General features: G+C 53.1%; 1 protein-coding gene across 7 annotated transcripts in view; it reads left to right on the forward strand.

Moving 5' to 3' along the window:
• LOC138808565 (double-stranded RNA-specific editase 1) overlaps positions 1–18,369 on the forward strand; it is a 66,446-nt gene extending 48,077 nt beyond the window's left edge. For 4 of the 7 annotated variants that reach the window (XM_069994822.1, XM_069994823.1, XM_069994820.1 and 1 more), the window contains 3 exons: positions 4,805–4,986; positions 13,846–13,980; positions 14,940–18,369. In XM_069994822.1, the coding sequence (XP_069850923.1) occupies positions 4,805–4,986; positions 13,846–13,980; positions 14,940–15,454 (832 nt within the window). In that variant the 3' untranslated portion in view covers positions 15,455–18,369. Of the gene's footprint in view, positions 1–4,804; positions 4,987–5,515; positions 5,609–13,845; positions 14,025–14,939 lie in introns of those variants that run through there. The other 3 variants (XM_069994825.1, XM_069994824.1, XR_011366507.1) reach the window with 2 other exon arrangements.
• The last annotated feature ends 1,353 nt before the right edge of the window (positions 18,370–19,722 follow it).

Genomic DNA, 19,722 nt, shown 5'->3' on the forward strand with positions numbered 1-19,722 from the left:
CAGGAAGCTGCAGGCCTGGGTCCAACTGCCCGCCAGTGGGCAGAGGCTGAAGAGGCTATAATTGGGGACCTGGCTGCCCATTGGTGGGCAATCAGGGCCAAGTTAGGCACTGCACTGGGTCCAGGGCACAGAACACATAGCCCTCTGAAGCCTGTTCTCAAAGAAATCACCTAAGGAAAACAAAAGCGAAAAGATCACGCACAGATGCCCTGAACCCAGGGCAGCAGGCCTGAGGTTGCACCGTGAGCTTGAGCATGCTCCTCACCTCTGGTGACAGCAGAGCAAACCCCCCCCTCGCCCCCCAGCCCAGTCTGGAATGGGGTGGGTGTGGACACTCCGGGGCACCGCAGTCTGTGTGATGGTTTGTTTTGTAGGTGCTTTTGCTGTGTGGAGTCTGTGGTCTGGGGAAGGTGGGCATCTGTTCTCTGCAAGGCTGGGCCTGTTGGCAGAGTTGGCTGTGAAGCCTCCCATTTTCAGCCTAGGGCCTCCAGAGTTCTGGAAGCTCCAGGGATCCTAGGAAAGGAGTACTAAGAATTAATGAGTCCTAACAGATGCCTTTCTGCAGGATCACAGCATTAGTGTGCCCAGGGGAAGCCTCTGCTTGAGAACCCCAAACCCTGGGCTTCTAATCTGCATTAGAAAGGAGCTCTGAGGTCTCCAGAGCCCCTTCAGCTTTGTTTTATAAAGTAGGAAGCTTGCTTTCCTTCCCTTTAAGGAGGATAGAAAGAGTGAGTCTAGGAATTGAGGCATTCTTCCATTCAACACATTAAAAAAGTCTTTTCTGGGGCAGATACACTCTTGTGATGCTGGGACAGCCAGCAAATACAACAGACAGCAGTGATGTTCCTCCTGCAGGCTAGAGGTTGGAGGTTGGAGGTTAGAGGTTAGAGGTACTAGGCGAGGAAGACCCAGGCACATTGGGCGTAAACTTAAGAAGAAGGTGGGACCTGTGGCTGACTCCATGGAGCTCCGGGCTGAAGGAGGGCAGGCGAGGGTCTAGAAAGCCACAGGCTATTGCACACCCAGCATTTGCTCAAGAGCCATTGGGGATAGCGTGCGAGAAGGGCTGACTTGCGTGTTCGCAGTCCTACAGCATGCGGCTGCCTGTTGGAGAGGGGAGGGCTGTGAGGGGAGGGCTGGGCTGTGGGGGAGGGCTGTGAGGGGAGGGCTGTGAGGGGAGGGCTGTGAGGGGAGGGCTGTGAGGGGAGGGCTGGGCTGTGAGGGGAGGGCTGTGAGGGAGGGCTGTGAGGGGAGGGCTGGGCTGTGAGGGGAGGGCTGGGCTGTGGGGGGAGGGCTGGGAGGGGAGGGCTGGGCTGTGAGGGAGGGCTGGGCTGTGAGGGTAGGGCTAGGCTGTGAGGGGAGGGCTGGGCTGTGAGGGGAGGGCTGTGAGGGGAGGGCTGGGCTGTGAGGGAGGGCTGGGCTGTGAGGGTAGGGATGGGCTGTGGGGGGAGGGCTGGGAGGGGAGGGCTGGGCTGTGAGGGGAGGGATGGGCTGTGGGGGGAGGGCTGGGAGGGGACGGCTGGGCTGTGAGGGGAGGGCTGGGCTGTGGGGGGAGGGCTGTGGGGGGAGGGCTGGGCTGTGAGGGAGGGCTGGGCTGTGAGGGAGGGCTGGGCTGTGAGGGGAGGGATGGGCTGTGGGGGGAGGGCTGGGAGGGGAGGGCTGGGCTGTGAGGGGAGGGATGGGCTGTGGGGGGAGGGCTGGGAGGGGACGGCTGGGCTGTGAGGGGAGGGATGGGCTGTGGGGGGAGGGCTGTGGGGGGAGGGCTGGGCTGTGAGGGAGGGCTGGGCTGTGAGGGGAGGGATGGGCTGTGAGGGGAGGGATGGGCTGTGGGGGGAGGGCTGGGAGGGGAGGGCTGGGCTGTGAGGGGAGGGATGGGCTGTGGGGGGAGGGCTGGGAGGGGACGGCTGGGCTGTGAGGGGAGGGATGGGCTGTGGGGGGAGGGCTGTGGGGGGAGGGCTGGGCTGTGAGGGAGGGCTGGGCTGTGAGGGGAGGGATGGGCTGTGAGGGGAGGGATGGGCTGTGGGGGGAGGGCTGGGAGGGGAGGGCTGGGCTGTGAGGGGAGGGCTGAGAGGGGAGGGGAGGGTGGCATCACGACAGCCAGCCAGACGTCAGGCCTCACATCTCTTCTGAACGTGGATCCCCAGGGATCTGTGCTCATCATCTCTGAGAGGAGGAAGAGAGGTGATGCGACCCCAGCATGCAGCCTGGGCAGCTACAGGCCAGAGACGGGCAGAGCAGAGGGACACTGGTCTGCATGCTGGCCCACCACAGTTTACCACTCAGACCTAGAGGCTCCTAGTGTCCACTGTGGTCCAGACAGTGGGAGGTGCAGATGGGTGTGGGCTGGGCGCACGGTGCCTCCCCTGGGACAGCTGGTGGAGGGCAAGTCCATGTGACCATCACCCCGCTGCACTTACAAGCCTGCTCTCCTTCCTGGGCCAGCCCTCTGTCTCCAGGCTGCCCACTTCCCTGTCCTACTGACGCCAAGTGGCACTTCCCAGCGTGGCACCATGGCCTGTCCCCACCCGTCCCTTTCCCTGAGGCCCATTGCTGGACCCTGACATCACATCCTACAAGGTACCAGGATCAGTCCTCATCCCTAAACACCTGCACCCAGTAGAAGTCGCACTGCTCGCCCCAGTCTACACGGCCGCCACGGCCGCCATGCTGGCGCTGGCTCCCAGCTCCTGCCGCCAGGCGGCCCTGGGCCCCTCCTGCACCTGCCTCTCCTGTATCTGCAGCTAGATACGCCTTCCTCCTACAGCCTGTTACCCCAAGGAACCTTCCCTAACCTTCTGCCCCTCATCTTCCCTTTTCATAGTACCTTATTCTTTCCCTCAGGTTGATTTGCCTCAGTGAGTGGGTCTTCATTGGTGCTTTATTTTTAAATGATTTATTCTTATTAGCATCTGTCAGTCATACAAGAGGTTTCATCCTGAATGTCCATTTATATATACATCTCTGTCTTTCTCCCTCCTTCCCTCCACCTCTTCCCAAGCTAGTCTCAGCAAGTTTCCTTGTTCTATTTTCAACCATGTACGTAAAGTATTTTGACCGTATGCACCTCCTTTCCCGTCTCCGTTCATCCTCCTCCTCCCACTAGTGCCTGCATCCCACACAAAATGTTTCAACTAACTAGTATTTGTTTTCATTAAAGTGTTTTCATAATTTTTCAGAGGGTATTATTATGGTATCTCTTATATGCATGCACCACAGTCAGATTGATCATGTATATATGTATATGATCATGTATGTGTTTATGTGTGTTTACATTTTAGGTTTAACATCTACATGTGAGAGAAAACATGTAACCTTTGTCCTTCTGAACCTGGCTTACTTTTCTTAGTATGATGGCTTCCAGATCCATCCATTTCCCTACAAATGACAACTTACATTCTTCTTTATGGTTGACTAATACTCATGTATGTGTATGCACATACATACTCCACATTGTCTTGATTCACTGGCCAGTTGTAGGGAATATAGGCTGTTTCCAGATCTGGGCTGGGGTGCTGCTATCATATCCTGACTTACATTCCTTTGGGAAAATGCCTGGAAGTAATATTACTGGGTCATGGGCTAGTTCTACTTTTAGCTTTCTTAGGAAACACCATACTGATTCCCAACAGTGTATTAGGGCTCCTCTTTCCCCACATCCTCATCAACATTTTGGGTTTTTTTTGTTTTTGTTTTTGTTTTTTGGGTCCAGTCATGGGCCTGAACTCTGGGTCTGGGCACTTTCCCCTCAGCTCTTCACCTCAAGGCTAGCGCCCTACCACTTGAGCCACAGCGCCACACAGCGCCACTTCCGGCTTTTTTTTTTCCTGCATATGTGGTGCTGAGGAATCGAACCCAGGGCCTCATGCATGCAAGGCAAGCGCTCTACCACTGAGCCACCTTCCCAGCCCCAGCATTTTGTTTTTGTTTTTTGATGGCCATTCAGACTGGACTGAGATGGAATCTCAATTCTAAAGACTCAGTAACCTAGCCGGGTGCCGGTGGCCCCCACCTGTAATCCTAGCTACTCAGGAAGCTGAGGTCTGAGGATCGCAATTCAAAGCCAGCCTGGGCAAGAAAGTCTGTAAGATTCTTCTCGCGAGTTAACCACAAAAATCCAGAAGCGGAGCTGTGGCTCAAGGCTAGTGCTCAGACACAGAACTCCACACCAGCTTAGGAAAAAAAGATAAGTACCCTAGGAGCTAGTGAACGCAGCCATGTGGGTGCTCAGGGCAGTGTGGCCCAGGCTGCGGGGTCCCCTTCTGTGGGGCTGAGCAGTGTGGGCACGTGGCAGGCCATCCTGCAGTGGAGTGGAATGGCTGCTGATAAACGTCGGCTCAGCCGCTCCCGCTTCATGCCTATCTCTGCTGCCCTCCCAGCTGGCAGGCGGGGCAGGGAGGCCACCTGCCCTCGCATCTCCCAGGCAGGCCGGATCCCAGGGGCTCCACAGGTAGTACCCCAGCCTGCATCCTGGGAGTGAGTGTGGGCTCCTGTTGGGGCATCATTTTCAGTGGAAGTAATCAAATGAATGCTTTTGTTTTGGGAATTCACTGCAGGTTTTCATAAGAAATACAAGGCCCCTGGTCTCTCTGTATAGCTGGTCTCCAGCCCTTGTGTTGTCATGGGAGTATGTCAGCAGAGTCACTGCACAGCTTAAGATCATGTGTAAACAGTTTTCCTGTTGAACATTTTGACTGCTAGGCCAGCTGGGTCCTCCCTGCCACCTTCTCCACTTTCCCTCTCAGTGTCTGCTTTGGTGCTGCCCCTCAGCCCTGCCTCTCCTGATGCGTGCCCCTTCTCCCCACAGCTGGAACGTGGTGGGCATCCAGGGGTCGCTGCTCAGCATCTTCGTGGAACCCATCTACTTCTCCAGCATCATCCTGGGCAGCCTGTACCACGGGGACCACCTCTCCAGGGCCATGTACCAGCGGATCTCCAACATTGAGGACCTGCCCCCTCTCTACACCCTCAACAAGCCTCTGCTCAGCGGCAAGTACTCCATGCCACCCTCTCCCTCCTCTGTCCCTCCCCCTCTGCCACCTCGCCCTCACACCCAGGGTCACACCATCAGCACCGCCCCCACCACCTAGAGCCAGTCTATGGCCACCAGATTGTGGTAGCGCCACTGAAAGAAAGCACAAGACCCCACCTCCAAGCCTGTGAGGCCCCTGCAGGACTGGAGCCTTTCGCTAGCTGCAAACCTTCCTGGGTGGAGAGATGCAGTGGGCCCAGCACCGTCTCTCCCTCTGCGCTCACACGACTGCCAAACAACAAGACGCGCAGATGCTGTGAAAGTGACGGAGGCACTGGCTCTCCCAGCCTAACTGAGCTAGGCCTTGCAGAACACCGTCCCGACGGGAGGCCCCCCAGGCCTCATCACAGCTGAGTGGCCACCCAAGAGCCGCTGGCATGGCCGCCCCCTCCAGGAGGCAGGGCCAGAGCGGCAACACGGGCTGAGCCTTCCTCGGTGCTGCCCTGCCCTTTATACCCTCTGTTATCCATTTCTTTTCTTTTTTAGAATTTCAGTGGCTAAGAGTAAAGTGAACAGGAGCTTTTGAATTCACGGGTCCTAACTTCTAAGCCCACCCTTATTTAAAGGGACACAGTTAAGGTACTTCTACCGTTTAAAAATGTTGTTTTACTTACTATTTGAAAGCACGAAACTAAAACCATAATCCTAAACTAAAACAGGCTTCTTCTGGTGTGTGTGAGCTTTGCCCTGCTTTAGTGCTTGGCCACTAGCACGTCTTTAACAGGCAGAAAGTAGCGTGGCAGTTCTGTGGGAAGCATGTCTGTCTGGGCAAATGAGTGTGCAGGTGTGGAAAGACAAATTGTCTCAGATCAACTCTAGCCACTCCTTCTCAAAACAAACTGAGTTAGGTCACTGATAGCACTCAATGGGGGTAAATTTGAACATGAAGCAAGTGTTCTTTGGATTAGTGCATGAATCTTTCATGAGCCAGGAAATATTTTTCCTCTGTTCTATGTTATACATTTCAGAGTGGGTGTTGTATTGGCCGTTGCTATAACAGCATACCCAAGTCTGGGTACTTTTCAAAGAAAAGAGGTTTATTTAGCTTGCAGGTTTGCAGGTGGCAAATCCAAGACCAGGTAGGTCTTGTGAGGGACCAGGGTCCTTGTGAGGGATGGAAGAAGGTACGACCTGGGTGGGAATAGGAGCAGGACACCATGGTAGGACAGAAGGCCAGAGCCCAAGACAGGGTTGGGGCACTCCTGAGCACATCTTGTCTACTGCAGGTCCCCAGAGAACCACATGATTCCTTCCCAGGGCTCACAAGCACAGACCTGACACCTCACCACCACAGCACAGACCTAACGCCTCCATCATCTAGCATAGACCTGACACCGCCATCACCCCAGCACAGACCTGACACCTCCATCATCTAGCATAGACCTGACACCTCCATCAGCCCAGCACAGACCTGACGCCTCCATCACCCAGCACAGACCTGACACCTCACTACCACAGCACAGACCTGACGCCTCCATCACCCCAGCACAGACCTGACGCCTCCATCACCCAGCACAGACCTGACACCTCACTACCACAGCACAGACCTGACGCTCCATCACCCCAGCACAGACCTGATACCTCACTACCACAGCACAGACCTGATGCCTCCATCACCCAGCACAGACCTGACGCCTCCATCACCCAGCACAGACCTGACGCCTCCATCACCCAGCACAGACCTGATACCTCACTACCACAGCACAGACCTGACGCCTCCATCACCCCAGCACAGACCTGGTGCCTCTATCACCCCAGCACAGACCTGACACCTCACTACCACAGCACAGACCTGACACCTCCATCACCCCAGCACAGACCTGACACCTCACTACCACAGCACAGACCTGACACCTCCATCACCCCAGCACAGACCTGACACCTCACTACCACAGCACAGACCTGACGCCTCCATCACCCCAGCACAAACCTGACGCCTCACTACTACCTCCATCACCCCAGCACAGACCTGACTCCTCCATCACCCCAACACAGACCTAACACCTCACTACTACAACACAGACCTGACACCTCCATCACCCCAGCACAGACCTGACGCCTCCATCACCCCAGCACAGACCTGACGCCTCCATCACCCCAGCACAGACCTGACGCCTTACTACCACAGCACAGACCTGACGCCTCCATCACCCCAGCACAGACCTGACATCCTGGTAGGTCCTTCCTCACACCACACTGTGTTCCCAGGATGCCAACCTTTGGAAGACTCACCCAAACCATGCCTACACTGCCTCTGCTTGGTGAGGGTCTGGCAGGAATCACCTCACCATCCTAGTTGTTCCTGTGTTCATGCTGTGATGAGCTTAACAGTAGACTTTGTTGAAGAATACTAACTCTGTACTTGGGCCTAAATTAACCAAAAGCAAGATCAAAGCCTAACATTCCATCCTGCACTGTGGTATAAAGAGAGCAGTCTGTGTTGTTAGGCTGGTGCCAGTCCTGGCAGTTCTGTCACTGACACCTGCGTGTAGGCCCCAGTTCACACTCCTGGGTCACACATGTCAGGGCGGTCACTTGCCCACATATGCCAAATAAAGAGTCAGGTACTGGCATGGGAGATGGTTCTTTAGTTCATCTTCAGCCATGTCTGGGGATGCAGACATGAGTTTTAGACTCGCAGTCTAACACTAGACTCACAGTCTAGGACAGGCAGGTCTTGGTGTGTCCTGGTGGACAGAGGGAGCAGGTGCTGTACAGCCCATGTCTCAGGCTTGCTCAGATGGGGCCGGATGGCCACAGTCCTGGTTCTGGTTCTCTGGGGTTCCAGGGAAGTTGCTTTCACTGCTACTGGAGTCTGTGCAGTATCTACCTTGGTCCTCGTGTCCAGTGAGGCAAAATGTGAAACCGTGAAAATGATAGGAAAGTTTATTAGGAAAGGAGTGCCAAATAAAGAGACGCGGTGAGAGCGATGAGATTTATGACATGCCATCGTGCATGGAGGTGGGAAAGCGGCCGGCAGAGCTGAGGCCTTGCAGCGGGCAGGAGACGGGACAAGGGGATGAAACCAAAGCCTGCCTGGCAATGAATGCAGGGGCAGCTGCGAGAGAAAGAGGCAGCGGGACATCCGGCAAGCGAGGGGAGCAAACCCCAAAACGAGGAGATGAGGACGGCGCACTATCTTATGAGGAGCATGAAGGAGACCCACCAGTCAGAAAGTTGTCTTCAGAGACCCAGTTTTCCCTGTTAGCCACGTCATCTCTGTAACCCCAAAGACAGGGCAGGATGGCTGGAGATGAACTGAGGCGCTGACCTCCTGTGCCGTGTGTATGCCATGGGTTCTATTTCTCTGCCGTTTTTTTCTCCTAACAAGAAAATATTTACTATGTTCACATCTTGCCTGAATTCTTTTCCTCAACAAAAGAATTTATTTATTTACTTTTGTCTGTCCTGGGACTGACAGCCTCCCTGCTGATAGGGCCCGAGTACTAAGCAAGCTCTGGGGCAGGGTGGTGGTGGCCAAGCTGTCTTTACTGCTTTTTTTTTTTTTTTTTTTTTGCCAGTCCTGAGTCTTGAACTCAGGGCCTGGGTGCTATCCGTAAGCTCCATTTGCTCAAGGCTAATACTCTACCACTTGAGCTACAGTGCCACTTCCAGCTTTTTCTGTGACTAGTTGGAGATGAGAGTGTCACCGACTTTCCCACCCATGCTGGCCTCAAATGTCTATCCTCAGCTCTCAGCCTCTTGAGTAGCTAGGATTACAGGCGTAAGCCACCAGGGCCTGGCCCTTTACTGCTACTTCCCCCCCCCCCCTTCAGTTGTGGGGCCTGAACTCTGGGCCTGGGCACTGTCCCTTAGCTCTTCAGCTCAAGGCTAGCACTTTACCACTTGAGCCACAGCCCCACTTCTGTTTTTTTCCATTTATGTGGTGCTGAGGAATTGAACCCAGGGCTTCATGCATGCAAGGCAAGCGCTCTACCACTGAGCCACCTCCTAGCCCCTTTACTGCTACTTTTAATGCAAATGTTGTCAGTACATGAGAACAAACCAGGCAGTGCTGAGGAACTGTTACCAGAATCCCTGAGAGTAAAATGGGTCTGGGTCCAAATGCTAATGCACACTAAGAGAACAGGATAGACTATACCGAGAAGCAGGGAAATGAGCTTATGTACAGTTTTTGTGGGAACTTGAGAGAGTTTCTGGCTCTGCTTTGATGTGAGCAGTCTTACCATCCACAGAAGAGAGGAAGTGTGCACATGCAGATATTTTCCTCCCGAGGGGAGTCTTTTTCTGGCTCATGGCTCTTGAATGGCCCATTTTCACTCCCAGCATGGCATTTCCTGGAGAACACATCCTGGATTTGGGGGGACTCTGTGAGGGCAGCAGAGACCCAGAGGAGGCAGAGAAGGAGGCTGTCTGGTTCAGCCTGGTGCCCCAGGAGGTCCGGACCAACTGACCGGTCACAGTGAGCATGGAAGTCCTGGAGGGGAGGGTCTCAGAGCTTCCTCTCTGGGGGTCCTGTGGGGCCACCAAGGGCAGGCCATGTGTCATTTGAGTTCCCTCCTGCCCAGGGCTTTACAGTTCAGATTTGCAGAATAAAGGCCACTTCCATCAAGCCTGTAAGCTGTACTTTTCCTAGCCCATTAGTAAGGAACTAGCAATCTCTATAACATGAACCGTAGTTCCTCTAACCATTTCCTGTCACCCTACTGTGTGAGGGGTGGCTTTAAGTGGAAATAAGAAAAAAAGTCAATGCCAGCTTCTGTGTGTGTGTGTGTGTGTGTGTGTGTGTGTGTGTGTGTGTGTGTGTGTGTGTGTGTGTGTGTGTGTGTGTGTGTGTGTCTGTTATTAGGCCACTTCTCAGTTGCTCTGTATGTTTTGCTTTAAAAGTTCTGATTCAGCACACTTGATGTATAACAACTGGGGGACTTTCATTACCAGCCGAGTTGTTCCTGCTTTTATTGGTTTCTGCATGGTGGCCTGTGATCAACTCATTGCCCTCCTTCTCGCTTTGCAGCCCTGGAAAGATGAGCTGCTCATGGCTGCCAGGCCCAGGACACGTGGAAACTCATTTCTCTGACCATTTAGGGGCCTTGTGCCCCAGAAAAAGCATATGGATAGTATCTGAGCCTCAGGCTAGCTATTTCCTTTTTGCTTTATTTACTCCATTTTTGCTAAAAATGACATTTTAATGAGCATAAAACAAAATACAAAAAAAATTGTACTTTTAGCATCTTACATTTTAGTTAATTGACCATTTAGCTTTAATGCAGATGTGGCAGTTCTAGAGTTTAAGTGTCCTTCAACAGTGATCTTTCGATTTTCTCAGAAGTAATGGCTCAGAGGAAGATGGTATAATGCAAGCAATAGTCATTTGTTCCTGAAAGAGCCAATCCTAATACAGCCAAAGATGCCAACCAGTTATCCCTAAGCAGGCATGCCCGACCCTCCGAAGAGAAGCTGTCCTGCACTGTCTGCAGGGGACAGCTCTGCAGCCGGCCTAAGAAGGGGCAGCCCCACAGCCAAAGCGAGGCTCCATCAGGAAACACGGGAGAGTACACTTCCACAAGCAGCCAGGAAACACGGGAGAGTACACTTCCACAAGCAGCCAGGAAACACGGGAGAGTACACTTCCACAAGCAGCCAGGGGACACGGGAGAGTACACTTCCACAAGCAGCCAGGAAACACGGGAGAGTACACTTCCACAAGCCGCCAGGGGACACGGGAGAGTACACTTCTACAAGCAGCCAGGAAACACGGGAGAGTACACTTCCACAAGCAGCCAGGGGACACAGGAGAGTACACTTCCACAAGCAGCCAGGGGACACGGGAGAGTACACTTCCACAAGCAGCCAGGGGACACGGGAGAGGTGCACTTCCACAAGCAGCCAGGGGACACGGGAGAGGTGCACTTCCACAAGCAGTCCAGAAGCCAGATGGCCTGGTGTGAGCTCCTCAGGCTTTGTCCTCCCTGGTCATCTTCCTTCACGTTCCGGAGAGTCCTCTCTGCAGTTAGAGTGCTCTTTATGCTCAGTGAATACACGTTAGTTCTCTTGGCGGGAACCTTGCCCTTGCCTTTACAACAGTGGTAGCAGCCGGTGGGTAATATGTAGACCTGCAGGTATGCCGAGAGCATCTGTGGGAGATCCCTCCCGTCTAACGTGACCCTTCTCATAAATTCACACGTATGTGCCTGAGCTCCATGTTTTCTAAAAGGCCTAGAGTGTAGCAGGAGAGCCTTTCCCCTTGCCCTTTGTGTTTGTCATTTTGGTGAGTTACTGAAAGATGGCACTTCAGCCCTGAGGTCAAAGTTCATTTCAACAGAAAAAATTATTCTTTTGACCCAGGACCACTTGATGACACATTCCTCCATTTGCCATGAATTGTTTTTGCAATATTTGTCAGATATTAGTTGACATTGTGTGTGTGTGTGTGTGTGTGTATCTACTTCTGGACTCCAGTGGTTTCCACTAATCTTGCTTGTCTGTTTCAAGGCCAGTGTCACACTGCCATGATTGCCATCATGCTTTTAGGTTTTGAGCTCAGGAAGAGTCAGCCCTCCAACTTCATTCTTTTCCTCTAATGAAGGACCTGGACTACGTTGGTCCTTCTTGTGTTTCCATAACAATTTTATAATTTGCTTTTCAATTTCTACATCAAAGCCTTCTTGGATTTTTGTTTGGTTGGGTTACTGATGAATGTGTAGACCAGTCTGAGGAGAACCAGCATTTTAACAATTTTGGGGGCTGGGAAGGTGGCTCAGTGGTAGAGCGCTTGCCTTGAATGCCTGAGGCCCTGGGTTCGATTCCCCAGCACCACATAAGCAAAAAGAAAAAAACGGAAGTGGTGCTGTGGCTCAAGTGGTAGAGCGCTAGCCTTGAGCTGAAGAGCTGAGGGACAGCGCCCAGGCCCAGAGTTCAGGCCCCACGACCAGACCCAAAAAAAAACAACAAAACAATTTTGGATCTCCCACTTGAAGAATATAGTGTGTGTCTCCACTCACTCTCATAACCTTTTGCTTCTCCTGGCAGCGTTTACATCGTGCATGTCTTTTGTCAGATACAATGATAAATGTTTCATATTCTCAGTGCTACTATAATTGTTCTATTTGTGTTTAGAGTTTCTGTTGTCTGCTGCTGGTCTATGAAAGCATTGGTTCTAGCAGCTTTCTAGGAGATGCTGCTGGGTTTTATGACACATGGCCATGCTGTTTCTGCCTGTGAAGTTTGGCTGCCATTGATTTCCTTTACCCTTTTCTGACTGCATGGATGGGACTTTCCATAGGTGTTCAGAGAACTTCCTTGTTTGGTGTGTGATGGTAGGGGAAAGAATTCAGATGTTCTTTGCTTTTTCATCGATGCCTTGGTGTGCAGTCTAAGAAAGTTTCTATTTCCAGTTTGCTAAGAATGAATAATGAAGAATGGATATTAGATTGTTTTCAGTGCTTTTTGTCTGTTCTGAGATGGTCATTTGGTTAATGTCTTTATTTGTTAATATGGTGACACTGGTGTTTAAAAAAAATACTAAACCAACCTTGCATTCCTGGGAAACCTGTTGATTGTAGGGCTTGAACTCAAGGCCTGGATATTGTCCCTGAGCCTTTTTGTGCTCTTGGCTAGTGCTCTACCACTTAAGCCACAGTGCCATTCCAGTTTTTGAATTGTTAATTGGAGATAAGAGTCTCACAGGAACTTTTCTGCCCAGGTTGGCTTTGAATCATGATCCTCAGATGTCAGCCTCCTGAGCTGTTAGGATTATAGGTGTGAGTCCCTGGTACCCAGCTAGGCTTTCTTTTTAAATTTGTTAGATATTGTTGGATTCATTGTCTTCATAGCTTTTACATCTATAGACTTCTGATTTGTAGGGGGTTTTAAAAGGTCTGTAGTTTTGTTTTAATGTCTTCACTGGACATAAAATGTGCTCTGATGCACTTCTTCCTCTCCAGGAAGAGTTCATGTAGGGCTCACAGTAATGCTTCTTTAAGTGTTGGTGAGAATTCACTAGTGAAGCCATTTGGGCTTGAGGTTTTTTAACTACAAATTAAATTTCAGTAATAGGTGTAGGGCTATTTCTGTTCTTTTCTTCTGAGGAGGCTTAGTGATTTATGTGGTTCTAGGAATTTGGCCATCCATCTGACTTGTTAAGTCCGCTGACGTGGGCGTTCACAGCCACTCTGTCATCTTCCTAGGGTCTGTGGCACCCTCCTGACATAACTTCTTCTTATTCCTTAAACTGGGGACCTGCATTTCCTTATCGGTGTAGCTAGAGGGTTATTCTCTAAGAATCAAGCTTTGGGTTCATTGCTTATTTTCTGTTATTTCTCTTATTTTCTGTTTTATAGTTCAATGATTTCTACTCTGAACTTCCCATCTCTGCGTACGTGTTTCCACTGTCCCAGCTTTGTTTCAGGTGTTAGCCGCAGAGCGGGATAAGGCTGTTGTTTCAGGTGTTAGCCGCAGAGCGGGATAAGGCTGTTGTTTCAGGTGTTAGCCGCAGAGCGGGATAAGGCTGTTGTTTCAGGTGTTAGCCGCAGAGCGGGATAAGGCTGTTGTTTCAGGTGTTAGCCGCAGAGCGGGATAAGGCTGTTGTTTCAGGTGTTAGCCGCAGAGCGGGACAAGGCGCACTGCACGGGCGGGCCTGGCTCGCCGTCTCCTGGGCGCGGTGGCGGCAGAGGCCCTGGCTGTGGTGCTGCTGCCACCACAAGCAGTGCGTTCCTCTGCAGGACGGTGTTTTTGCTCAGTGCTCAGTGCTCACCCTGCAACCCCCCTCACTGTGCGCTGTGCCCGCCTGGAACCCCTCCCTCCCTCCCTAGGGCGGACGGGGGCGTGGTGTCACCCCACGGTCCTCTCCGTTCCAGGCATCAGCAATGCCGAGGCTCGGCAGCCGGGGAAGGCGCCTAACTTCAGCGTCAACTGGACCGTGGGTGACTCCGCCATCGAGGTCATCAACGCCACAACTGGGAAGGACGAGCTGGGCCGGCCGTCCCGCCTGTGTAAGCACGCGTTGTACTGTCGCTGGATGCGTGTGCACGGCAAGGTACTGAGCCGCCCCGCCCCCGAGCGGCTTCCCCGGGCCCCTCCCGCCCTCCCCTCCTGGGCTCACCATGCCATCCTGCCACCACCCTGTGTTCCTCCAAACTATTGCTAGCTCAAAAGCACGCTCCTACGCTGGGCACCAGTGGCTCACACCTGCAATCCCAGCTACTCGGGAGACCGAGAGCTGAAGATTGCAGTTCAGAGCCAGCCCAGGGAGGAAAGTCCGTTAAGAGTCTTATCTCCAACTAACCTCCAAGCTTGGCTCAAGTGATAACACGCTAGCCTTGAGCCACAAAAGCTCAGTGGCCAGGCCCTGAGTTCAAGCCTCAGGCCTAGTAAAGACAAACGCAAACACCAAAAAAATACATGGCCCTGGCTGCACAAGTCTAGGACTGCGTCCAAGACAGCATGCGCCCTCTCTGCCGCAGTCAGACCTGCTGCCTTCCTTTCTGGCCCTGTGTGAGGACACTTCTCATTCGGGTTCTGGAAGTCGCAGAGGAGGAAGGGCCGGCCATCTGCCCTAGCACGTGCTCCCAGCTCCCACTCAGCTGCCCTCCATTCCAGCTCACAGACTTTTGCTTTAGCTTTAGCTTTAGCTTTAGCTTTCCCATGACCCCATGTCATTAGTTTTCATCCACTCTGAGTCAAGTCTCTGAGACCAGCACAGAACCCGCCCTGCCCCGGAGGATGGCCCCCGTGTGGCTGACGTCCCATCTTCACATGGAGTGGGGCACCCCAGTGCCTCTGGGTCCTCAGCATGCCCTGCGGTCCCCAGACCCGCCCATAGCGGCACAGGCTGCTGCTTGGGTCAGCGCCTGCCCGGGCGCCATCCCCGCCTCCCCTTAGACGCCGGCGAGGTTGTTCACACTGTGGTCGCTGCAGACACCCACTGATGCGCACTCTGCTTCTCCTGCAGGTCCCCCCATACTTGCTCCGCACCAAGATCCTGAAGCCCACCACCTACCACGAGTCGAAGCTGGCGGCAAAGGAGTACCAGGCTGCCAAAGCGCGCTTGCTTACAGCCTTCATCAAAGCGGGGCTGGGCGCCTGGGTGGAGAAGCCCACGGAACAGGACCAGTTCTCTCTCACGCCCTGAGCAGGGCAGGCGCGGAGTACAGGGCGGGCCCAGGGGACTGCAGCACCGGGCGTGCTCCCCAGAGCCCCAGGGAGCTCACCGCAGAGGGCACACCGCTCGGGGAGGGTGTCGGGGGCCTGGGACCGCCGGGCACCCAGCTTCGTCCCCAGCGCTTCACGCCCAGCCAGGCTGGCATGGGGAATTGTGGGGTGCCAGGCATCTCACATGTGAACCGGGGTAGGTGTGCCATGGGGCGCAAGGGGCCGTGGGATCCACACCGCCCCCGGCTGCCCCCTGCCCCATACTTCCTCCCCTTGAGCTGTCCAGTGACTGCTTTCTATCTCAGTTTACGTTAGAAATTGAGTTCTACTGCGTAGGGCTTCCTTAAGTTTAGGAAAATAGAAATTACTTTGTGTGAAATTCTTGACTAATTTATTCAGAGCTAGGAATGAGTTTATAAAATAAGAAGTAATATGTCAGGTTGCATACTTTAATTGCAAATGCATTTATACGTGGAGGAGGTGGGAGCGTAGAGTAGGAGGTGGAACCGGGAGAGACTGACTCACGTGTGTCCGTGCACAGCCCTCCACCCTGTGAGTCACAGTCAGGCCGCACAGGCCCGTGAGGACTGTCCCCAGCCCGCGCAGTGCGGGCTGTGTGCACAATGACCCGGCCCTACCTATAGCAGTGACTTTGTGTCCTGCAGACTCCTAACGCAGGACCTGCCATCTCAGCTGCTTCTAGAAGCTTCTGTGTGCCTAGTTTGGGTTATATCATGGAAATCTTTTCTCAGTTTACTTCTAAACCCAACACTAAACACATGCAGAGACCTGTACTGGCCTTCTGTCCGGGGCTTTTAACAGTGTTCGGCTTCTGTGGACACAGGTGACCGGGCAGGGCTGCTGCACAGAGCTGCCCTCCCTGCACCTTCCTTGGGCTCTGTGGTGGGAGCGAGGCCTTCACAGGACGGAAGGAGAAGTATTGAAGTAGATTCTCATTTTTTGAGCATACCATGGAAGGCATATTTTTAAGTTATTCTTTATAGAGTTGTCAAAGACATTTTTAAAAAGCATTCAGAAGGAAGCTGGTGAGACACTGCGAGCAGGCAGGGCCCAGCGGCAGGGCCCAGCGGCAGGGCGGAGGCCTCCTGGGGCTCGGACCTGCTGCTCAGCCCCCGCTGGCGTGCGGGGTGGCCGGCAGGGCGGAGGCGGGCGGGCAGCCAGCTCAGGCCGGTGCATGGTGCCTTGTAGCTTCCACTCAGGGTTAGGGAGCACGGAGGGAAGGCCGGCCGCCTGTGTGCTCCACGCAGCCCGGGGACTGTGGGCAGAGACAGGTGCAGACCCGCCCTGGCCTGTGCTGCCCGGGTGTGGTGCTGAGTGGCACACCGGGTTTGGTGCCCTTCATGGGCTTAGAAAAACCAGGCAGCTGTGGGGCAGATGCGGCCGTCACCGCGGGGCCTGGGTGCCTCGTGAGTCCGGAGCTCTGCCCGGGAGCTGAGGCCACATGGGGATCCCCGGGATGTGTTCAGAACCAACCCCTTCACCTCCTGGCAGGGTCCGAGAGCTGCGTGTCCTGGAGGGAGAGGTCAGGCGGTGGAGCCCTCCCAGGCAGACTCCTGAAGGCTCAGAAATAACCCAGACAAGTCTGCATTGTTACTCTTGTCTCCTTAAAGGGTACTTTTTCTAGTTGAGATTGGGAGGTGGACTTAGTTTTGAAAGAATATGTGGATTTGGGCCATAGAGTCCAGCAAAAATATACCCCATATACATTAAAAACAAGACAAAAACCCCACCCAGTTGTCTGGCTTTACTCTCTGCAGTCAGATGGTAGCTGTAATGAACACAATTGCCTCGCAGCGAGGGGCTGGGGGAGGGGAGGGGCCGTCCTGCTGGGCTGGGAAGGCAGCTGGGCTCAAAGGACTGCTTCCTCAGGCTCAGGAAGGAAGGCGGCTCATCGCACCGACACCCAGGCACAACTGCACCGTGGTGGCATGGGGGGGGGGGGGTCAGCGTCCCTGCAGGGAGTCTCAGGTCTCAGGTCGGGTGACGGACAGGTGTGCTTAGCCAGGGCTGTTGCAGTTGGGTCAGAGCCCTGGGCAGGGCTGAAGGCGTTGTGCCCAGAGCCCTGATCCCCTGTCCACGGGTCAGGGGTTCACCTTCCAGCGAGGGACACCAAAGAACTGGCTTCCATTCCCAGTCATCTTTCCCTGCGTGGGGAAGGTCTCGTCATTGCAGTCCGCTTTGTTTTCAGTGTGTGAGCGTCATCTCATAAGGCCTCGCTGTCTCTGGAATTCATTTTGTTCGACATACTCACTCACCTCAGGCTGCGGTTGCTGCTTCCTTTCAAGCTCCCTTCCATCTTGTCAGTTGACGCTGGTGCGCCAGGGCTGCTGCCGCTCCTCACCACGTGCACAGATCTGAGGGTGTGGTGTGAAAAGCCACGTCTGTCCATGCTGTGAGTGGCCCTGGCCACTTCCACACTTCACACCATAGTTTCCAGCTGTGCCCAGTTGTGACTGATCTAGCAAGAGACATGTGATGAGTTTGCCTCCCCTTCCCCCCCCACCCCCGCTCAAGTTCTGTGAAATTCTGGAACTTCTTTTGCACCAATCCCAAACTCTACACGTGGAAAGGGCAGAAGGCCCGTAAACGTTTAGGGTGTGCAGCTGTGTGAGTCCTTGTCTCGTGCCGTTGTGTGGTGGCTGCTCTGCTCCGGCTGTCCACACTGGGTCCGGGGCTCACATGGTGCCCGGGAGAGGAAACAGGGGCCGGGTGGATAGAGATGGATGGGTCTGACCCAGTCCAGCCAGCATGTCCAGTTGCTCACCTCCAGAAGATCCTGTTCTTGCAGCTGTACTTCCTGCTTGCTGTCCGGGGGTACGACCCCAGGAACACTTGCTGTGGCCACAGCGTGGGCTTATGGTGTGCTAGGGACCCAGGGGCCGTTCTGAATGGAAACAAACGTTTAGAAGCACAGTCTGTAGAAGGTCCGTGGCGTAAACCTCTAAAGCTGTTTGCTGCTCTAGGCTTTGGGTTACCTGCTTTTAATTTGATTTTAGAATTTGGATACTTTATATGAATGTTATTCAGCCAAGAAACTTGTTGCTAAGATACAATCTTCAGTGTTCTCTGTATGTATATTTATGTATATACCACACGTTAACCTGCATGAGCTTCCTCTCACTGAGGCCAGCCAGAACTGAGCATGAGACGCTGTCACATATAGACAAAGATTCAAGATGTCCTCAAATAAAGAATAAGATATTTCACTACTATGGTGGTACAGAGAGTTTCTTTCCCTTTTAAGTTATTCCCGTCACTCACCTCAGGCTGCGGTTGCTGCTTCCTTTCAAGCTCCCTTCCATCTTGTCATTTGAAGCTGGTGCGCCAGGGCTGTGTGCCGCTCCTCACCACGTGCACAGATCTGAGGGTGATGGTGTGGAAAGCACGTCTGCCCATGCTGTGAGTGGCCCTGGCCACCTCCACACTTCTTCACACCACAGCTTCCAGCTGTGCCCAGTCCTGAAGGTGTGATCAGACTTCACTAAGATTGAAGGTGTGATCAGACTTCACCCAACGTTTGAAGGTCTGACTTCACTTTACCCAAGAATGTGGCTGACACTGTCTGTGGCCTGCTCAAGGTCATACTGAGTGCCCAGAGTGTTTGCCCAGCTCCCATCGCTCCTTTCCCAACACCTCTGGATTCCGACTTCCTCTCCAGCTTCCTGAGCGCTTATGGGCTCCCCTACCAGAAATGACTTGGTGGGAGGAAGATTATGTTGTAGCTGATCTTTGTCTTCTCCCATCTGTGCCAGGAGTGATGGGAAGCCTGCAGTGCTGGCTCGAGTGTGGGCAGAACGCAGGAAGGACCTGCACCTTCAGCGTGACCACGGGCTGAGAACACTGGGTAGTTACAGTGAGAAGATACAGATTAAGAACTGGAATACTATTTTAGAAGGACATTCATAAGTAAATGAAAAGTTGGCTGCAAAGCAGTACGTGTACCCCGTGGTGTGAGGGAATGTCACGCTCATGTAAAATGTAAATGGCCTTGGCGGAGGGGGGAGGGGGTGGAGGAAGGAGAGGTGGGGGAAGGAGGGGGTTTCCTATGGTCTGGAATGTTGCTTTTGTTTTTTAATGTTCATTTGACTAATACATATTTAAGTGAAAAACCTAGAAAAATTGCTAAAAGTCATAAGTTCTCCAAGTAAAAAGCAGTACTATTATACTCTCTTTTGAAATTGATGAGATATTTAAACCAGTCCAATTGGGAATTTGACTTAACCTTCTGTAATACATTTGGCCTTTTATCTGCTTGTCCAGGCAGAACATAGTAGGGCCAAAATGAACACTAGAAACTGACGAGTAATTGTACCTGTTTCTTCTGAGCTGAAATCAGGTACCGATATCTAATTTCATTCTCATAGGCAGCGTGCTTCTCGTGTCTCTCATTTCCTGTTGATGAATACTCTTAAACAGTACTATTGGGCTGGTTTTCAGCCATACCTGTCTTCCTTCTTCATAAATGCAAGGGAACCTGATTATGATGTTTAACAGAATTAATGAGGGAATATCTGGGAAGTAGATCCAAGTGATAGAGCACTTGCCTAGCATGGGCGAGACCC

The sequence above is a fragment of the Dipodomys merriami genome, unplaced genomic scaffold, assembly GCF_024711535.1.
Source record: "Dipodomys merriami isolate MVZ:Mamm:240054 unplaced genomic scaffold, mDipMer1.0.p SCAF_456, whole genome shotgun sequence".
NCBI classification, from domain to species: Eukaryota; Metazoa; Chordata; class Mammalia; order Rodentia; family Heteromyidae; genus Dipodomys; species Dipodomys merriami.